General features: G+C 39.9%; 1 protein-coding gene across 1 annotated transcript in view; it reads left to right on the top strand.

Annotated features, from left to right (window-relative positions):
- The window catches only part of LOC150085135 (cilia- and flagella-associated protein 251-like), a 198,207-nt gene that overhangs the window by 150,638 nt on the left and 28,213 nt on the right, over positions 1 to 19,356 (top strand). Inside the window, exon 8 of the mRNA XM_090373840.1 lies at positions 4,001 to 4,145. Within this exon, the coding sequence (XP_090229966.1) occupies positions 4,001 to 4,145 (145 nt within the window). The remainder of the gene's footprint in view (positions 1 to 4,000; positions 4,146 to 19,356) is intronic.

Genomic DNA, 19,356 nt, shown 5'->3' with positions numbered 1-19,356 from the left:
TCCTCCTTAAATTTATTCAACCTATCAACTTCCACAACGACAGATGGAAGTTTGTTCCAGCAATTAACCACCCGCTGGCTAAAGGCAAATTTCCGCACATCTATTCTACATCTGTCTTTTCTTAATTTGAATTTATGCCCCCTTAGGTTCGTAATCTGAACAAGTGGAAGGATCCCATCAGAATTCAGCGTGCTCAACCCATTCAAGGCCTTATATACCTCAATCAGATCACCGCGCAGATGCCTAGTCTCCAGCCACTGCAATTTGCAGAACTTAAGCCTCTCTTGGTAAGAGAATCCCTTCATTCCCCTCACCAATCTTGTTGCCCTTCTCTGTACATGCTCAAGTAAATCTACATCCTTCCTAAAATGAGGCCTCCAGACCTGTACGCAGTACTCAAGGCGTGGCCTGACCATTGCCTTATACAGAGGGATAATCACCTCCTTTTCCCTGCTAGCAAAATTCCTATATATCATTGACAAAACCCCATGACCTGCCCTGGCAGCCTGTCTGCATTGCTCAGAGAACTTCATATCTGACTGCACAATTACTCCCAGGTCTTTTTCATTTTCTACCACCTTAAGTGTAGTACCACACAGTTGGTACGTTTCTCTGGGGTTACTTCTACCCATATGCAGTACTTTGCATTTGTCAAGGTTAAACTTCAGTTGCCACGTCTTAGCCCATCTGCCCAAATTATCTAGATCCTTTTGCAGTAGCAGACTGCCATTACGGTCATTAACAACCCTGCCAACCTTTGTATCATCTGCAAACTTCGACACTAAGCCTGATATACCTTCATCAATATCATTGATAAATATACAAAACAACAGTGGACCTAACACTGAACCCTGTGGGACTCCACTAATAACATTAGTCCAAGAAGAGCAGCACCCATTGATTACCACCCTCTGTCTCCTCGCACTTAACCATCCTTTTATCCATTATAGCAACTTACCCTTAATACCATTCTGCTCCAATTTGTACAATAGTCTTCCATGCGCAACAGTGTCAAAAGTTTTCCTGAAATCCAAATATATGATATCAAAATTATTTTTTGCATCCAGTTCCTTTGTAACCACATCATAATATCTTATCAAATTTGTCAGACAAGACTTTCCCTTAACAAACCCATGCTGTGTCTGAATTATTGCTGCAGTCTTGTCTAGATGATCCTGCAATGCATCTTTAACCAGCGACTCCATTATTTTACCCGGAACAGAAGTTAAACTAACTGGTCTGTAATTACTCGTGTCACCCTTCGATCCCCCTTTGTGAATTGGGGATACATTTTCACATCTCCAGTCCGTGGGAACCTCCCCTGAGTCCAAGGATGCTCTCATAATTATGGCTAAGGGTTTGCTTAGTTGCTTTGCCGCCTCCTTTAATATAACCTGATAGATCCCATCCACCCCAGGTGCTTTTCTTACGTTTAACTTCAACAATTTCTCTTCCACTTTGCTCTCAGTTATTACAAGATCATTAAGCACCCTGCTACAATTTGATAACCTTCTGCCATTTTCAAACCTTAATAGCTCCTCATGTGTGAATGTAGATGCAAAATACTCATTCAGTTTGTTTGCTACCTGAGCAGGATCATCAACAGTTGACCCATCGATATCAAGTGGACCAATCAGATTCATCCCCTTCCTGTTAGAGTTTATATAAGTAAAGAAATCCTTGCTGTTTTTCTTTTGCCAAGGATTTCTCGTAACCTGCCTTCGCCTGCCGAACCTCCTTTGTGACCTGATTACAGATTAACTTATATCTGCCATAGGCTTCTGAGTCGCTTGATAATTTATATGCATCCCATGCATTTTTCTTCTCTGTTACGAGTCTCATTAGTTAATTTGACAACCATTTAGGCCTAAACCTTGAACAATATTTCTTAATAGGTATGAAACTTTTAGTAGCTTCCACGATTAATTCCTTGAATGCTTCCCACTTAGAATTTAGTGTTGGTAACATCGTCAGTTGATCCCACTGTACAGAATTTAAAAACTGTCGGAGACCACTATACTCGCCTTTACGGAAGCAAAAACCCTTTCCTTTACCCCTGATGGTAATTAAATCTTTAAGTAAATCCCACGTCAGTACACTGTGATCACTGCCACCTAGTGGTTCTTTTATCTGCAAATTCCTAATACAAGAATGATCACTGCTGATAACCAGATCAAGAGTATTACTTTCTCTGGTTGCCTCTCGAACATGCTGCTGCAGAAAACAATCATCCAATAAATCCACAAAAGTCTGACTAGTGTGTGAGTGCCCAACCCACAAGTTCCAGTCAATATCTGGGTAGTTAAAATCCCCCATTATAAGACATTCCGATTTACTAGCCCACTCTATTTCTCTCTACAATTGTTCATTGTACTCATTCGAGTCATTAAGCGTATAACACACTCCTACTCTAATTTTTGCTTTCGCAGTGCTTATATTTACTGAGTTATTTAAATAAATGGGAACCATTTCAATAGATCCTATATGCCTTTTAAGTCTTCTATTATATTTTATCATCACTTTACATTTTATTATCATTACATTTTATCAATATGGTCAGTGGAAGATTGCTACTTTATTTATAACCTCTTAGTAAAACTGCCATTCTTCTTCAGTTATGGAAACAGAAAGCAACAATTACAGATGTACGGTGTTTCTACTGTCGAATTATTTCCTGTATTTCCTATATATTTGAAATGTACCTTATATTTTCTGTAGCCCATGTATTTGAACAAATTCCTTCTCATAAGGGAGCAGGCCGACCGGGCTAGCCGAGTGGGTAAAGTACCTGCCCGGCAACCCAAAAGTCGCGGGTTCGATTCCCGCCTCGGGCTTGGATCAAAGTACTGCAAAAACCTTGGGAGGTGCAATATGGCCACAGAAGCCGATGCGCCGACAACTACCAAATCAAAAAAAAAAAAAAAAAAAATCATAAGGGAGCAGGTTACCCATCTTTGGACTCATTTAAGAAGCTGATGTCTTTTTTTTTTTTTTTTTTTTTTTTTTTTTTTAAGTACAGTCTCTTATACTTGGACATAGTAAAACCCATTGCAGTCTTATAGTATTCACTTGTGTTTAATGTCCTGTAGTAATTTTCAAATTTTGATCCCAATTGATTCTGTATACTGTAATGTTAATTTAGATTTAACATGGTAAAGTACCTGATAGTTGCACTTTTTTTTTTTTTTTTTTGAGTGTTCATTTAGCCTGTATCCATTATGTTCTGTTAAAGTTGCACATCCTATTTTTGTAGAAATAAACCCTGGGAAGTGGAATTTATAAACAAGTTCTATTCTAGTCTCTTCCTTGTGATTGTAATTGCTCATGGATTGTGCATTGTGATATAACGTGGAGTAAAAATAATATTTAATTCCTTGATATAATTATATGGCACAGTCTAATGTAAGATCATAACAAGAAAATAATCACTGATCTTAAAATCCTCTAACTGTGTCATGTTGTTTTCCTCCTTTAGTGGGTGCCTCCGTAGCCAGGTGGGCAGGAGCACCAGGGCGTAACACATGCTTCTTGATAAGACCGGGGTTTGAGCCCGTGCCCACCAAATATGGAGGATGCGGAAAGGTCAGGGAATGACCACCGCATATCCCTGGAGCAATATGGCCTTAGTTGCTAATGCTCCTAAAAACCAAATCACAACAACAACCTCCTTTAGTGACTTTAGAAATAAAATTCAACTCAAAATTAAATTAAATGAGTGTACATCATCAATAGACAGTCAATTAATCAGTTCTCAACTTATTGAATAACTGTATCTATATTAATCAAGTACGAGGAAAGTGTTACCTTTCTGTTGTGAACATTCACACAAAACACATTCATTTCAAGCTTATCATAAATTTTATGAGGTTGTATATTTCTAACGTAATTAAATTACAATCTTTCTTTGCTCACAGTGATAAACACACCAGCAGAATACTTCATAATCTGAACGTCATATTTTTGTTTTTATATGCTTTTATTTCATTTATTCCATATCTAGGATAAAAATTATTGAAGTACTAGAAGGAGAAGAGATATACACTCCTTATCTTGTCTATTCTACACATGAACTTGTTGGTCTCAGTATCCTTCCAGCTGATGGAAATCCATATAAATCATTAGCCATTATTGGACATCCAAGTGGAGTAAGTTTTGTTAAAATGTTAAATGTACTCAAAAAAAATAAAAATTTCTTTTTCCTTTAATGGATCTATTTAATTTTGTTTGCTTGCATTTTTCACTGATTTTGTATTTGATGAAAATTTCTTCTTTTAATTTTTAAATACTGAAATTACATAAATTTAAATTTATATATTTAATCCCGTAAAAATTAATTTATACCTTAGAAGAAACAGTAATAAATAAATTAATTAATCTGAATAGTAGAGATTGGTCATAAACTCACATGTACATACTCGTATTATATATATAATACATATATGAATTACAAAAAAAAATCCTGTACGTCGTTCTCCAGAAGACTATAATAATGATCACGCCACATCGACTGTACAGTAACTGAATCAGACTTCAGACTCATGGTTCATAGAACAACCAGTTCTAGCATTCAGCTCATGGAAAATCAAAATGGAGCATTCGCACGCATCACAGTATATCTCATTCATTGGATCTCTTTATCTAACACATTGTACGTTCAAGTTTTATTGCAAAATTTATAATTTTGTTTTTAAATAAATTTTTAAAGGAATCTATTAATTTTAAAGATTACTATTAATATATATTTTTAGTAGCAATGGGTAAAATAGATATTATTTCTCCCTCCCCTTTTATTATGGCATTGTTTCATAATATTAGGTTTAACACCGGGGGCTCATATCTGGTGAGTATGGGCTTGGCACACCCAGGGTCCTAAGCTGGATATCATCATTCTTCTCTTTCTTGGTGATTCCTTTCTACTTTTGACTCTCTCTCCCTCAGGGTAACTCGGGAATTTTTTTTTAACTGGTGCAGCATCAGGCTTCCTTGCACCATATGGCTAATAATAATAAATTTAATGATTTTCTATTATGATATTTAGAAAAAAGTACCGGAATGTCGTTCCGTTGCGTTCCGGCCCGAATACACCACTGACCACAGCACAGTATTAACTTGTTTCATTATGACTCCAAGTAGTTCTAGAAATCTCCAGCACCTTGCTTTCCAGGCTACTGCTCATTCCTTTGGAAGCAGTGCAAGAATCACTTTCACCTCTGCCTGTGGCTATTGTTAATCTGTTAGTCTGTGTAAGCAAGCTAAGGCTGATTATGAGAAGCCTTGAGCTAAAATTTCAAAGAAAACTAGAAAGAATTCTTTGCTTATGTTAAAATTAGAAGCAAAATAATGAACCATGTTAATTCACCAGATATAATGACATTACTATTGATGTTCCCTTTCAGGATGCTCACGAAATAAATAAATATTTTGCATCTACATTTGCACATGAAGAAATTTTTAGAGCTAGGAATACCAGAATTATACCAAATAATAACTAGGAGCTAAATAATTTTGATATACAGGGTGTCTCAAAAATATTGATACAAATGTTTAGGGGAGGTAGGTGACATCTAAAGGAATATGAATCACATAGGAAACCATAACCGGAAACGTCACCGTAAGTCGGTACACAGCGCTGTTCATCAGTTCGCGAGAGGGAAAATTTCTGGTTTACTCATTCAAGCAGTAGTCTCCGCATGAAGAGCATGCATCGACATACAAACTGTGAACTGACAGACATGCACCTAGTGTATGGATTAGCAGAGAGCAATGGACGAGCCGCTCAACGAATTTATGGAGAACGCTTCCCAGACAGACATGTACCGGACCACCGTTTGTTTGCACGTGTGCATCAAAATTTGTGCGATTATGGGTCATTTAGAGGTAACAAGAGTAGTGTGGGCAGACCACGTTCGACGGGAACTCCTGCCATGGAAGAAAGTGTGTTGAATGCCGTCCAGAATAATCCTACTACCAGCACACGTGCCATTGCCTCTGCCTTAGGAGTGTCTCATTGCAGTGTACAGCGTGTCTGGCACGACGATTCCTTACACCCCTTTCATCTCCAAAGGGTTCAATTACTGCTCCCCCAAGATCATCCTGTACATGTGGCTTTTGCGCAGTGGTTTCTCCAAGAAAGTGTTCAAGACTTGAATTTTCCAGCCTATGTTTTGGTCATGGATGAGGCTTATTTCGCTCGGAAAGGCTTATTCAATCGGCACAATGCTCATGTGTTGGCTCACGACAACCCACACAGTGTGCACCCCCATGCGGCACAACATCGCTTCGCAATAAATGTGTGGGCAGGTATGGTCGGTGACTGCTTAGTTGGCCCATACCTGTTACCATCCCGCATGAACTCCGCTAAATATCGGATCTTTCTTGAACAAGTTCTACCAGAGTTACTTGACAATGTTCCAGCAAATGTGACACACAAAATTTGGTTTCAACATGATGGGGCACCTGCCCATTATGGAAAGTGTGTTCGCGACCATTTGAACAGGCGTTTCGGGTGTCGATGGATTGGCCGTGGTGGACCCATTGCCTGGCCCCTCATGCTCACCTGATTTATCGAGCCTTGATTTCTTTCTGGGGGGGGGCCCTCAAATCTTTCGTGTATGAATCGCCTGTGGAGACGGAAATGGATCTCGTGGCGAGACTCGTCTGCGCTGCTGCTACTGTCAAAGAAACACCAGGTGTGTTCGACCGTGTCCGCCAATCCATGCTGCGTCGGTGTCACGCATGCATCGCGTATCATGGTGGAACCTTTGAGCATCTGTCATAACATCATGAAATGCATCCATCTCGTACTCCATTGTTAATATTATGTCAAATAAATGTTTGCCACTAATTACTGTCTTGTGTCATTTCTGCTTCTTGTGCCTCTGCTACTACTTTCCCGTGACGTTTCCAGCTGGTATGCGATTCACGTTCCTTTAGATGTTACCTACCTTCCCTAAACGTTTGTACCACGTTCCTACCAATATTTTTGTACCAATATTTTGACACCCTGTATAGAACCTTTACAATTATATTAAAAGGATCAGAAAAAGAGGCAAGGAGACTGTCCATAATTACAGGATATCCAAATTCAGGGGCAATCCCTACAGATTGGAGATGTGCAAATGTCTCCCCCCCCCCCCGCTCTTTACAATGGTGGGGATTAAAGGGTGGTGTGAGTAATTGCAGACCCTGTTGATTTCTGTCCACGTGAAGAAATAGAATTAGTTAAACAAGTAAAGCAGGATCATTTTGTCAATAATGCCATTATACAGCAATTACAGTATGGATTTAACTGTGAAATCTTATCTCAACAATGTCATTAGGTATTGTAATGCAGTGGGGGGGGATTTCTGTTTTACTGCTGTAAAAGCAACCAAGGCTAAGTGTATCACAACCACTTAATGCAGTAAAAAAGAGCTTGATGTAAAAGCATTTTGTCTTCATATATTTAGATTTAAGTAAAGAATTTTAGTGTTTTACATGAAAGATTCTCCACAAAGTGTGGCATTGTAGCTAATGACAGTAATCAGGGTAAGCTACTGCAACAAGATCTAAAAAAATAACTAGGAAGGTGGTCTGGGAAATGAAGTTGAAGTTTAATTTTGACATATGCAAGTTACTGGTATGGATAGTAGCAGTATTCCCAGATTACTGTACCAACTGTGTGATACTACACTCAAGGTGGTGGAAAGTGAAAAAGACCTGGAGTGTAATTATGTAGTCAGATATGACTACACAGTTACTAAGCACTGCAGATAGGCTGCCAGGACAGCTCATGGGGTTTTGTCAATGATATACATGAACTTTTCTAGCATAGGTAAGGAGGTGATTATCCTATTGTTGTACAAGGCAACAGTTAGGCTGCATCTTGAGTACTACATAAAGGTCTGGACACCTCATTTTAGGAAGGCTCTAGATCTGCTGGCAATGAGGTTAGTGAAGGGGACAAAAGGGTGGCCCTACGAAGAAAAGCTTTGGTTCTGCAAATTGCAGCATCTGGAGACTAGATACCTGCAAGGTGATCTGATTGAGATGTTTAAGGCTTTGAATGGATTGAGTAAGCTCAATGCTTATGACATTCTTCCTCTTGCTCAAACTACACAGTAAGGAGAGGCGTAAATTCAAATTAAGAAAGGATGGGTGCAGCATAGTCGTGTGGAAGTTTGCCTTTAGCCAGCGAATGGTTGATTGCTGGAACGAACTTCCGTCTGTTGTTGAGTGGAGGTGGGCATTTTGAATAAATTCAAGGAAGAACTCCTCAAATTGTTGGAGAGGATGCACAGGTGATGTGGGAAGTTTTTTTTTTTTTTTTTTTTTATGTCTGATGCTTTATAAACTTCCTTTCTTGCATCATCTGTAACTGCTAATACCAATACTACAAATTGGAGCAGTGTGCCATTAGGGACAAGTTACTGTTATGGATAAAGTGATTGTTGAGTTGCAAAAAGTAGAGAGGGATTATAAATGGGCATTGCTCTTAGACTAATCTTATTAGCAGATTTCCTCAGCATTCGGTGCTGGCTCCTTACTGTCTACAATATTTATTAGTGATAGTGAAGAATGCATGTGAGGCCTAATGTCTAAGTTTGCAGATGATATGAAGGTTGGCAGAGTGGTTAATATTATGAATCAAGGCAAAGACCTAGAAAAATTAGGTAGATGGACTGAGAGGTGGCAATTAGGATTTAATAAATGCAAGGTTCTGCTAGTAATTCTAGAATAACATACCAGTTGGGTAGTACCATGCTGAGATGGTGGAAAATGAAAGAGACTTAAGGATAATTGTAAAGTCTGACAGAGTTCTCTGAGCAATGCAAAGATTCTGCTAGGACAGCTCATGGGGGCTATTTGAACAATATGCACCAGTGTTTCCCAAATGGGGAAACACTGGTGCATATTCACTTTCACCACACTTTCACTTCTTGTTTCCCAAGAAGTGAAAGTGTGGGTTGCACCAGAAAATAAGAAAAAAAATAATAAAGCCACCAGACTTTAAAAAATTCTAATAATGTTTCTCAAAAAGAATTAAATATTTTTTTTATAATAATTTTAATTTAAGAAATCACTGCATGTTCATATGTTAATAAAATGAATTATATGCATGTGATTTGAAATGATAAACATGATATTAGTACGGTGAGGGCTCGACTTGCAATGACATCAACATCCAATATTCTCAGGAACCAATGTACCTTCCATATGATTGTTTATTTTAAGGACTGATGATATTTGCAGGTACTGATAGCTTTCTGATATAGCTGGAATGATACATGGGTGGAAATTTTTAGACACCTGGCACATGGAACATCACTCTTACAATTGTTCTCAACCAATTAGCATCTTTTTTATTGTTCAACAACATTATTGTTCGACATGTGGCATGCGGAACATCACTTGTACGATTATTTCAGATCTATGACAATCTGAAACTTAAAGCTCCATCAACCAGTGGCAGTGCTTTGAAGACTTTAAAGCTAGCAGAGGCTGGTTTGAGAGCTTCAAAAAAGGGCGAATGTCAAAAATGTTGAAAGGCATCCAGTAGTGATAAAAAAACAGCTGAGACCTTTAAAATTGAATTACAAGAGTTTGTTAATCAGAGGGGTTATCTTACCCACCAAGTTTTTAACATTGATGAAACCGGCTCTTTTGGAAGTGAATGCCCAGGAGAATGTACATCACTGAGGATGAGGCTAGTTTACTTGGGAATAAGCCTATGAAAGATAGGCTCACTCTCCTGTTGGGTGCCAATGCCTCTTGGATTTTATGCGGAAGTCTTTGCTTGTGTATCACTCTAATACCCCCAGAGTATTTAAACAACAAAAAGTTGACAAAGGCATGTTGGGAGCATTTTGGTGCAGTAACAAGAAGGCCTGGGTTACATGATATGTCTTCAATGAATGGGAGCTTGAAGTTTTCTGTCCTTCAGTGAAGAGTTATCTTGAGAAAAATAAGCTTCCTATGAAGGCACTGCTCCTGCTGGATAATGTGCCAGGCTATGATCCCAACCTCATTCAATCTCTTGAGGCACAATTTGACTTTGTTCAAGTCAAATTTTTGCCACCCAACACCACTCTTCTTCTTCAACCAATGGACCAGCAAGTTGCAAACTTCACGAAAACCTACACCATGAAAATGTTTGCAAGTTGCCTTGCACCGACCTCTGGTGAAAATGCTGTCACCCTCAAAAATTTTGGAGGTTGAAGTTCAACATGTGGATTTTGTGAGGGTGATTGTAAGTTCTTGCAATGATGTTTCCACCAGGTGCTTAAATTCAGCCTTGAAAAACATGTGGTGAGTATGGGCTTGGCACACCCGGGGTCCTGATTTGGATATCATCATACTTCTCTATCTTGGTGATTCCTTTCTCTTCTCTCTCTCTCTCTCTCTCTCTCTCTCTCTCTCTCTCTCTCTCTCTCTCTCTCTCTCTCTCTCTCTCTCTCTCTCTCAGTAACTTGGGAAGTGCAGCATTAGCCTCAGGCTTCCTTGCACCATATGGATAATAATAATAATAATAATAATAATGTTGATGGATTTGAAGACAATGGTGCTTTGACAAATGATATTGCCACTCTTGAAAAATCAATGGGTCTGGGAGTTGGCGAAGAGGATGTGGAGGATGTGATTGATACTCGTGGGCATGAGCTAACAACAGAGGAGCTACAAGAGTTGGAGAAAATTATGGAGAGTGACACTGGAGAGGAAGAGGAAGAAAAGACATCCAAAAAATGTCTTTTTCTGAAGACTTTCATTTCTTGTTGTGAGCATTTAAGAGCAATGATAAAAACACCCCGACATTGAAAACACTGAACTCATGATGTGCAAAATGGAGGATGAAGTCGTTGTTGTTGTTGTTATTTGGTTTTTAGGAGCATTAGCAACTAAGGTCATATTGCTCCGGGAATATGCGGTGCTCATTCCCTTACCTTTCCTCATCCTCCATAGTTGGTGGTGACGGGCTCGAACCCCAGTCTAATCAAGAAAGCGTGTGCTACGCACTGCTGCTCCTTCAGAACGAAGTCATTTATTACTTCAGAAAGCTACAAAAAAGTCATAAAAAACAGTCCACTTTGGACAGTTTCTTTACCAGTAGCAACAAAAGACTGAAAAGACACCTGACGCTTGATACAGAGTTCCACCACTACTACGCCACCATTGATATCATCAGCTCTGCCCTTCGAGTCGAAGGTAAATAATTTATTGTTTCTCTTTTATTTTAAGATGTTTTATGACTGTTTTTATCACTAATTTTTAACATGTAAGAAATACCTATTTTATGTGTTGTTGGGGAACGAATTACAGGAAATCAGTGTATTATTGGTTTCAACTTACAATATTTTCAACATACAATGGGTTTTGTGGAAAGAATTACCATTGGATGTTGGGGCCTCACTGTATTAGTATTAGTAATGGCACATGGTGAAGGAAGCCTATGGCTTATGCTACACAGCCAAAAAAAAAAATAAATAAATAAAATAATAATAAAATACATAAAATAATAAGAATAAAAACAAATTAATAATAATAAGAAAATTTAAATAATAATAATAATAAAAGTTAATAAGAGAAAAGTGACGGTGACGGTCGTGTTCAAAGCCGCTAAGTGGATTTTTCTTATTTATTGATTTGAAATTATTGTTTTTCTAAAACTTTTGATTTAAATTTAGTAGTATAACATTATTTTGTGATTTTTTGATTAATTTGGTGTATTTATTCTTTACTTGGCCTTGTAAAAGTATCGGTAAGGGTTTCCACGTGTTCGTAACTAACGTTCGTAACTACCGCTACCGTTAGTAACTTATCCGCCATTGTGATACCGTACTAGATATATCGTAGGTTATATACCGTACTAGATAGCGTTAGTTGAACTTCGTTAGCAGTTAAATTGTACATTTAAATAAATACATATAACGACTTAGATTACAAACGTAATATAATTAATAACATAACATAATTAATTAATAAATTAATAGAATCATGACTCAGACCAGAGCAGCAAAGCAAAAGGCTCAAGCTAATGTAAGTGCTGTGGCTCAGAGCAGAACTGAGGGGGGGGGGGCAGTTGTCCTCTGACTGACAGCCTTATAAAATGCACTGTTTGCTTGATGTTTGCAGAGCAATCGGGTACGGGACATGATACTGCCAAGGGGGATGTCTTTGTGTGTGCGCGATGCAAGGATGTGTATCGATATCAAGCAACAACTCGGCGTTCTTGTGGGCCTATATGAGAGCTTGAAGGACAGGGTGGATGCCCTCGAAGAAACTAAATTGAGGGGCCCATCAAGCTCTCAGCTGCCCACATCAACGCCAGAGCTTGCACTTGGGCATCGCGTGACACAGAGACAACCCCTAAGGCAGAATACGCTGGTCCCGAAGGAACTAGTAGTTGTTGGTGACTCTATTGTCAGGGAAACGGGGAACATGCTTTGTAAAAAAAGATAGGTGGAACAGGGCCAGGGTATGTCTGCCAGGGGCAAAGGTTGATGACGTTGTAGAGCGAATATCATCTTTTAAGGGCACAAAAGGTGATATAGTTGTACACGTTGGCACTAATAATATTAAGAGTAGGAGACCGGCAGAATTACTTAACAAGTACAGGTCACTGTTGAACAAAAGCCGAGAATTAGGGTTGAATTTGAAAGTGTCTGCAATTCTGCCCAGACACGATAGGAGGGAGTATATGATGAGAGCCTTGTCGATCAATTCGGCCCTGGAAAGATTGTGCAAGGCTCAAGGGGTAGAATTTTTTTCAGCCTGGACTGTACTTGTTAACAGGAGAGATTGCTTCTACAGGGATGGGATACACTTAAATAGAAAGGGTGCAAGAATATTTGCTGATGCTATCGAGGCAGTGTTAGGTGGGTCGGAAAACTGCTAGCTTGGGGGGAGACAAAGACCAATAGATTGACAGTAGCCACTGGCAGAGGTGAAAGAGATTCTTGCACTGCTTCTATTAGAATGAGCAGAAGCCTGAAAAACAAGATGCATGGTATTTCAGAGACTGCTGGGAGCCATTGCGGTACAAGTAAACACATGGGTTGTGTTAGGGTAGCTAAGAATAGAAACAGGTGCAGGTATACTTGCGTGTACACCAAGCTAGGAGTTTAGTAAATAAATTTGATGAATTTGAGGTATTGCTCAAAACATCGAAGGCAGATATTGTTGGGATATCAGAGACGTTGTGTCACACAGATATAAGGGATGCAGAACTGCAATTTGGGGAGTACAACGTCTACAGAAAGGATATACAGGATAGGAAGGGGGAAGGGGTTATGCTATTAGTTAAGAAACACATAAAAACCAAGGAAGTGAAGCCAGTCGACATCGCTGGACAGTGCAGTGTGGAGTCAGTTTGGTGTGACATAAACATTGGGAGATCAAAATTGAGAGTAGGAGTGTGCTATAGGCCTAATGACTCTGATGAGTATAATAAGGAACTGTACAGGGAAATAGAGTGGGCCAGTAAATCAGAGTGTCTTATAATGGGAGATTTTAATTTCCCAGATATTGACTGGAATTTGGGGGCTGGTTACTCACGCACTAGCAGGGCTTTTGTGGATTTATTGGATGATTGTTTTCTACATCAGCATGTTCAGGAGGCAATTAGAGGGAGTAATACTCTTGATTTGATTATCAGCAGAGATTCTTCATGCATTAGGAATCTGCAGATAAATGAACCACTAGGTGGCAGTGATCACAGTGTGCTAAAGTGGGATTTACTCAAAGAGGTAACTACCATTAGGGGTAAAGGGAAGGGTTATTGCTTCCGTAAAGGCGACTACGATGGACTGAGACAGTATTTAAATTCTATACAGTGGGACCAACTGATGATGTTACCAACAGCAAATTCAAAATGGGAAGCATTCAAAGAACTTATCTTGGAAGCTACTAGGCTTTACATACCAACTAAGAAATATTGTTCAAGGTTTAGGCCAAAATGGATGTCAGATGAACTAATGAGGCATATGGCAGAGAAGAAAAATGCATGGGATACTTACAAATTAACACATGACACAGAAGCCTATGATAGATACAAGTTAATATGCAACCAAGTTACAAAGGAGGTTAGGCAGGCGAAGGCAGATTACGAGAAATCCTTGGCAAGGGATGGAAATAAAAACAGCAAAGAGTTCTTTACTTATGTAAACTCTAGAAGGAAGGGGATGAATCAGATTGGTCCACTTGATATTGATGGGTCAACTGTTGATGATCCTGCTCAGGTAGCTAACAAACTAAATGAATATTTTGCATCGACATTCACACATGAGGAGTTATTCAGCAAGAGGAATGCCAGAGGTGTATTCAACTCTAGCAGTAAGCTACAGAATCTTGAAATAACTGGGAGTAAAGTGGAGGAGAAACTGTTGAAGATAAACACAAGAAAGGCACTCGGGGTGGATGGGATCTATCCAGTTATATTAAAGGAGGGAGCAAAGGAAGTAAGCAAACCCTTAGCCATAATTATGAGAGCTTCCTTGGACTCAGGGGAGGTACCCATAGACTGGAAATGTGCAAATGTGATCCCAATTCACAAAGGAGGATCAAAGGCTGACACAAGTAATTATAGACCTGTGAGCTTAACTTCTGTTCCAGGAAAATTAATGGAGGCACTGGTTAAAGAAGCACTGCAGGATCATTTAGACAAGACTTCAGTTATAGCTCAGACACAGCATGGTTTTGTTAAGGGGAAGTCTTGCCTGACCAACTTGATTGGATACTATGATGCAGTCACAAAAGAACTGGATCCAGGGAATAATTTTGATATTATATACTTGGATCTTAGAAAGGCTTTTGATACTGTTGCACATGGAAGGCTGCTACACAAATTGGAGCAGTGTGACATTGGAGGCAAATTGCTGCTATGGATAAAGGGGTGGTTGAGGGGGAGAAGACAGAGAGTGGTAATCGATGGACACTGCTCATCGTCGACTAATGTTATTAGTGGAGTCCCTCAGGGCTCAGTGTTGGGTCCATTATTGTTTTCTGTATTTATAAATGATATTGATGATGGTATATCAAGCTTAATGTCCAAGTTTGCAGACGATACAAAGATCGGCAGGGTTGTCAAGGAGACTACTGACACTATGCTGCTGCAACAGGATCTGGAAAGGTTGAGCAGATGGGCTGAGAGGTGGCAAATGAAGTTTAACATTGACAAATGTAAAGTACTACTCATGGGAAACAGCAACCCCAGAGCAACGTATCAACTCTGTGGTACTACACTGACAGTGGTAGAGAATGAAAGGGACTTGGGGGTGGTTGTGCAGGCAGATATGAAGTTCTCAGAGCAGTGCAGACGGGCTGCAAGAGTAGCTCATGGAGTATTGTCAATGATTACAGGAATTTTTCCAGCAGGGATAAGGAGGTGATTATTCCATTGTATAAGGCAATGGTCAGGCCACACCTATAGTACTGTATACAGGTCTGGAGGCCTCATTTCAAGAAGGATGTAGAGCTGCTGGAACGAGTACAGAGAAGGGCAACAAGATTAGTGAATGGAACAAAGGGGTGCTCTTACGAAGAAAGGCTTAAGTTTTGCAAATTACAGTGTCTGGAGACTAGGCACCAGCGAGGTGATCTGATAGAGGTGTATAAAGCCTTGAATGGTTTAAGCATGCTCAATGCTGATGGGATTCTTCCTCTAGCTCAGAAAAATCACCTGAGAGGGCATAAATTCAAATTGAGGAAAGACAGATGTAGGATAGACGTGCGGAAATTTGCCTTTAGCCAGCAGGTGGTTGGTTGGTGGAACAGACTTCCATCCCTTGTGGTGGAGGTTGATAGCCTAAATAAGTTTAGGGCTCAGTTGGACAGGTATTTTGAACGAACAGAGGGGTGAAGTGGAAGTGGGTTTTTCTTTTTTTCTTTTTTTTTTTGGCTGATGCTGCATAAGCTTGCTTTCTTGCATCAAATGCCTCTACTAATGCTAATGCTAATACTGATCCTTGGGGAACCCCACTTCTTACATCAACCCACTCTGAGGAATAACCATTTATCACAGTCCTCTGCCTCCTGCCCTGAAGCCACCCTGCTGTCCATCTAAGGATTTTCCCTGTGATTCCAACCTGTTCCAGCTTATAAAGTAGCCACTCATGTGGGACTGAGTCAAATGCTTTGCTGAAATCCAAATGAATGTCGAAATTATTCCTCAAATCCAGCTTTTCAGTGACCCTGTAAAAATAGCTACCCAGATTAGGTAAACATGATTTTCCCTTTACAAAACCATGGTGAGTATCCTTCAGAATTCCATTTCTGTCTAAGTGATCCTGAATTCCACCCGTGATCGTAGATTCCATGATTTTCCCTACTACTGAAGTCAGGCTAACCAGCCGGTAATTTCCCACTTCCCTCTTAGAACCGCCCTTATGTATTGGAGATGCAGTGGCACTTTTCCAATCCAATGGAATCACTCCCAAGTCCAGTGATGCTCTCATAATTAGCCTCAATGGTTCAATTCACTCACTTGCTGCCTCCCTTAAGAATATAGGGTAAATGCTATCAACCCCAGGAGCCTTACTGCCCTGTAGGCCCAAATGTTTTTTCATTAAATAAACATGTGAAATTTCATTTACATTTACATTTTTAATTACATTTTTATTACATTTTTTTCAACTTCACTCCCAGAATTTCTCATTGACGTGACGGGTTTTTCTTCTGTAAATATCAATGAAAAGTAACTGTTGAGTTCATCTGCAACTTCAGCTGGGGTAAAGGTAAAGTGCAGCCATTATCAAGCCACTGCAGGATGGAAGCCTCCTCAACAATTCATGCTGAGGGAAATGGACCATAATCTGCCATGCTGGTCCAGTGCGGGTTGGCAGATCGACCGTATTCAGCAGTCAGGGGCTTGAACCCCGGTCTACTCAAAGAGCGTGTGCTACTGCACTCCCGCTCCTGACCACTCGGCTACGGAGGCCTGTCGTGTCTAATACTATCCCACATCCATTACATAAGGGTCCGATCTGGTTTGGCCTTCTTCTCTTCTTTGCATTTATATATGTGAAGAATTCCTTATTCCCCCCCCCTCTTTGCTCTCTTTGTCAGCGATTTCTCATAATCTGCCTTTGCCAGCCTAACCTTTTCAGTGGCATTATTACAGATCAGTTCATATAGGCTTCAATACTTTTTATTGCTCTGTAACTTTTCCATGCCGTCTTTTTCTTCTCAAGTAATTTGGCAACTTTATTATTCATCTAACTTGGAATTGTTTAAATAAGAGAAGATATAAACTTTTGGCAATGCTGTTACCAGAACGGTGGGAGGAACATTGGTCACAGGGTCCTGTAATTTTTTAAAGATTACGAATAGGTTCCATGGCCAGATTAAATTGGGAAACATTGATATACAGGAATTTTTCCAGCAGGGACAATGAGGTGATTATCCCATTTCCATTGTATAAGGCAACAGTTAGAGCTCATCTTTAATACTGTGTTCAGGTCTGGAAGCATTTTAAGAAGGATTTGGATCTGTTGGAATGGGTGCAATGAAGTGCAACAAGATCAATCATGGATACAAAAGGGAAACACCTAACATCAATTACCAATCAAAGATTGGTAATTAAAGTTACCAATCTTTAAGGCTTTAAGTAAACTAACTTCTTATGGTATTCTTACTCTTTCTGGTCCTTGAGGTTGTCACAGACATTCTCTCAGATATGCTAGACAAGCTGTACATGTTACCTGGGAGTCTAAAATGCTGATGGAACTGATATTCAGGTGACACTCAAGTCAAGTGAACCCAATTTCAGCAAAGTCTGGATGGTCTGTGACAGCCAAATCCTCTGCTTGCACTTTCACAATGGTGGGACTGTTAGTAATCCTGGGTATAACCCCTGTGCGACACCCAGGTGTGAACCAACGTAAGCAGGGGTCAAGGTGTGGCTCGCACACCACATGGAGGAATGCCACCCCTCTGTGTTACCAGGCAATACTAGGTGGTAGATGACTCTTATGAATAGCACCACTTTGCTTATTGGAGGCTTGAAGTGGTGAAACCCATGTTTAGTCTCCAGAGCTAAGTTCCGGTTAGCCCTTCCCCATCTTATGTAAACATTGATGGGATATTTACAGATGGAAGTCACACTTCTATCATGCAGTATGACTGATGACTTTTGAGATTATGATAGACATCATGGTGAGATCCAATCTTCCTTACATTTAGAGGGTACAGCTCTAAAACGGTGTTTGCAGGCCAGCCACTAGTGAGTGCACCTGACCGAACCTATTGGTAACGTTCTAGGAGGATTTCAGATCAGCTAGTGTATAATCTTGCTACCTTTACTCTGCCAGATAGTGACTGGAGGGAGCCCAAGTAGTGTGTATGCGGGGGGGGGGGGCATTGTCGAGGCCACATTATGTCAAGGATCTGGGTATATTCTTACAATGTGTACACCATATCGAAAAATTTCATTACTTCATACTGCATGTCCCTCCCACTTGGGGGCGCCTCCATAGCGAGGTGGACAGGAGCAGCAGTGCATAGCACATGCTTCTTGATTAAACTGGAGTTAAGCCCATGACCACCAAATACGGAGGATGCGGAAAGGTTGGGAAATGACCACCACATATGCCCAGAGCAATATGGCCTTAGTTGCTAATGCTCCTAAAAAAAAAACCAAGAACCAAACTAACCCTCCCACTTTTTCTTACTATTAAATACACAATCAATTGTCAAACTAATAGAGTAAGCTTATCTGCGAAAAGATCTAAACCTCCCAAACACTTCCTAGTTCATTTCACAAATATACTTGGTCTCATTTCTAATCTCAACGATGTCCATTTCCACTTGCAGTCTGCCAAACACCATGTACTTTTTCTGACAGAATCTCAGTTATCTGTTAATTCAACTACTGCTCATCTCAGTTGCCCAAATTATTCACTGTATGATTCCTTTCTCCTCAAAGGTGGTACTTGTGCACATGTCTGTTCCAATATTCCCTGTTAGAGACTTGGTAATTTGGAATCTCCTCTTTTTCATCTTCTCTGGCTTAAAATCTCTCTATCTCATTGTGTCAAATTCATCTGTTGTCTCCACCGCTTTCCCAACTCCACTAATCACTTGTAGCTCTTTGCCTTCCTCTCTCTGCAACTTGACTTTCTCCAGTCCAACTTTCCTAACAGTGAGGTAATTTTCCTTGGTGATTTTAATGTTCACAACTCCAGCTGGCTTCCGTTTTCTAGTCACACCAACCCAGCTGGTCAAAATGCTGAAGCTTTTGTAATTACTAATGATCTTCCACAGACTGTTCATTTACCTACCAGAATACTGGACAATCCTAACCATACAGCCACCACGCTTGATCTTTTTCTCACAAACACTCCTTCTAAGTACACGGTCAAAGTGAGTGGTCCTTTAGGCAGCTCA

The sequence above is a fragment of the Mastigoproctus giganteus genome, chromosome 5, assembly GCF_048544385.1.
Source record: "Mastigoproctus giganteus isolate SK-2022 chromosome 5, ASM4854438v1, whole genome shotgun sequence".
Taxonomy (NCBI): Eukaryota; Metazoa; Arthropoda; class Arachnida; order Uropygi; family Thelyphonidae; genus Mastigoproctus; species Mastigoproctus giganteus.
The sequence above is the reverse complement of the archived record's forward strand: the minus strand, read 5'-3'. Positions and strand labels throughout refer to the sequence as shown.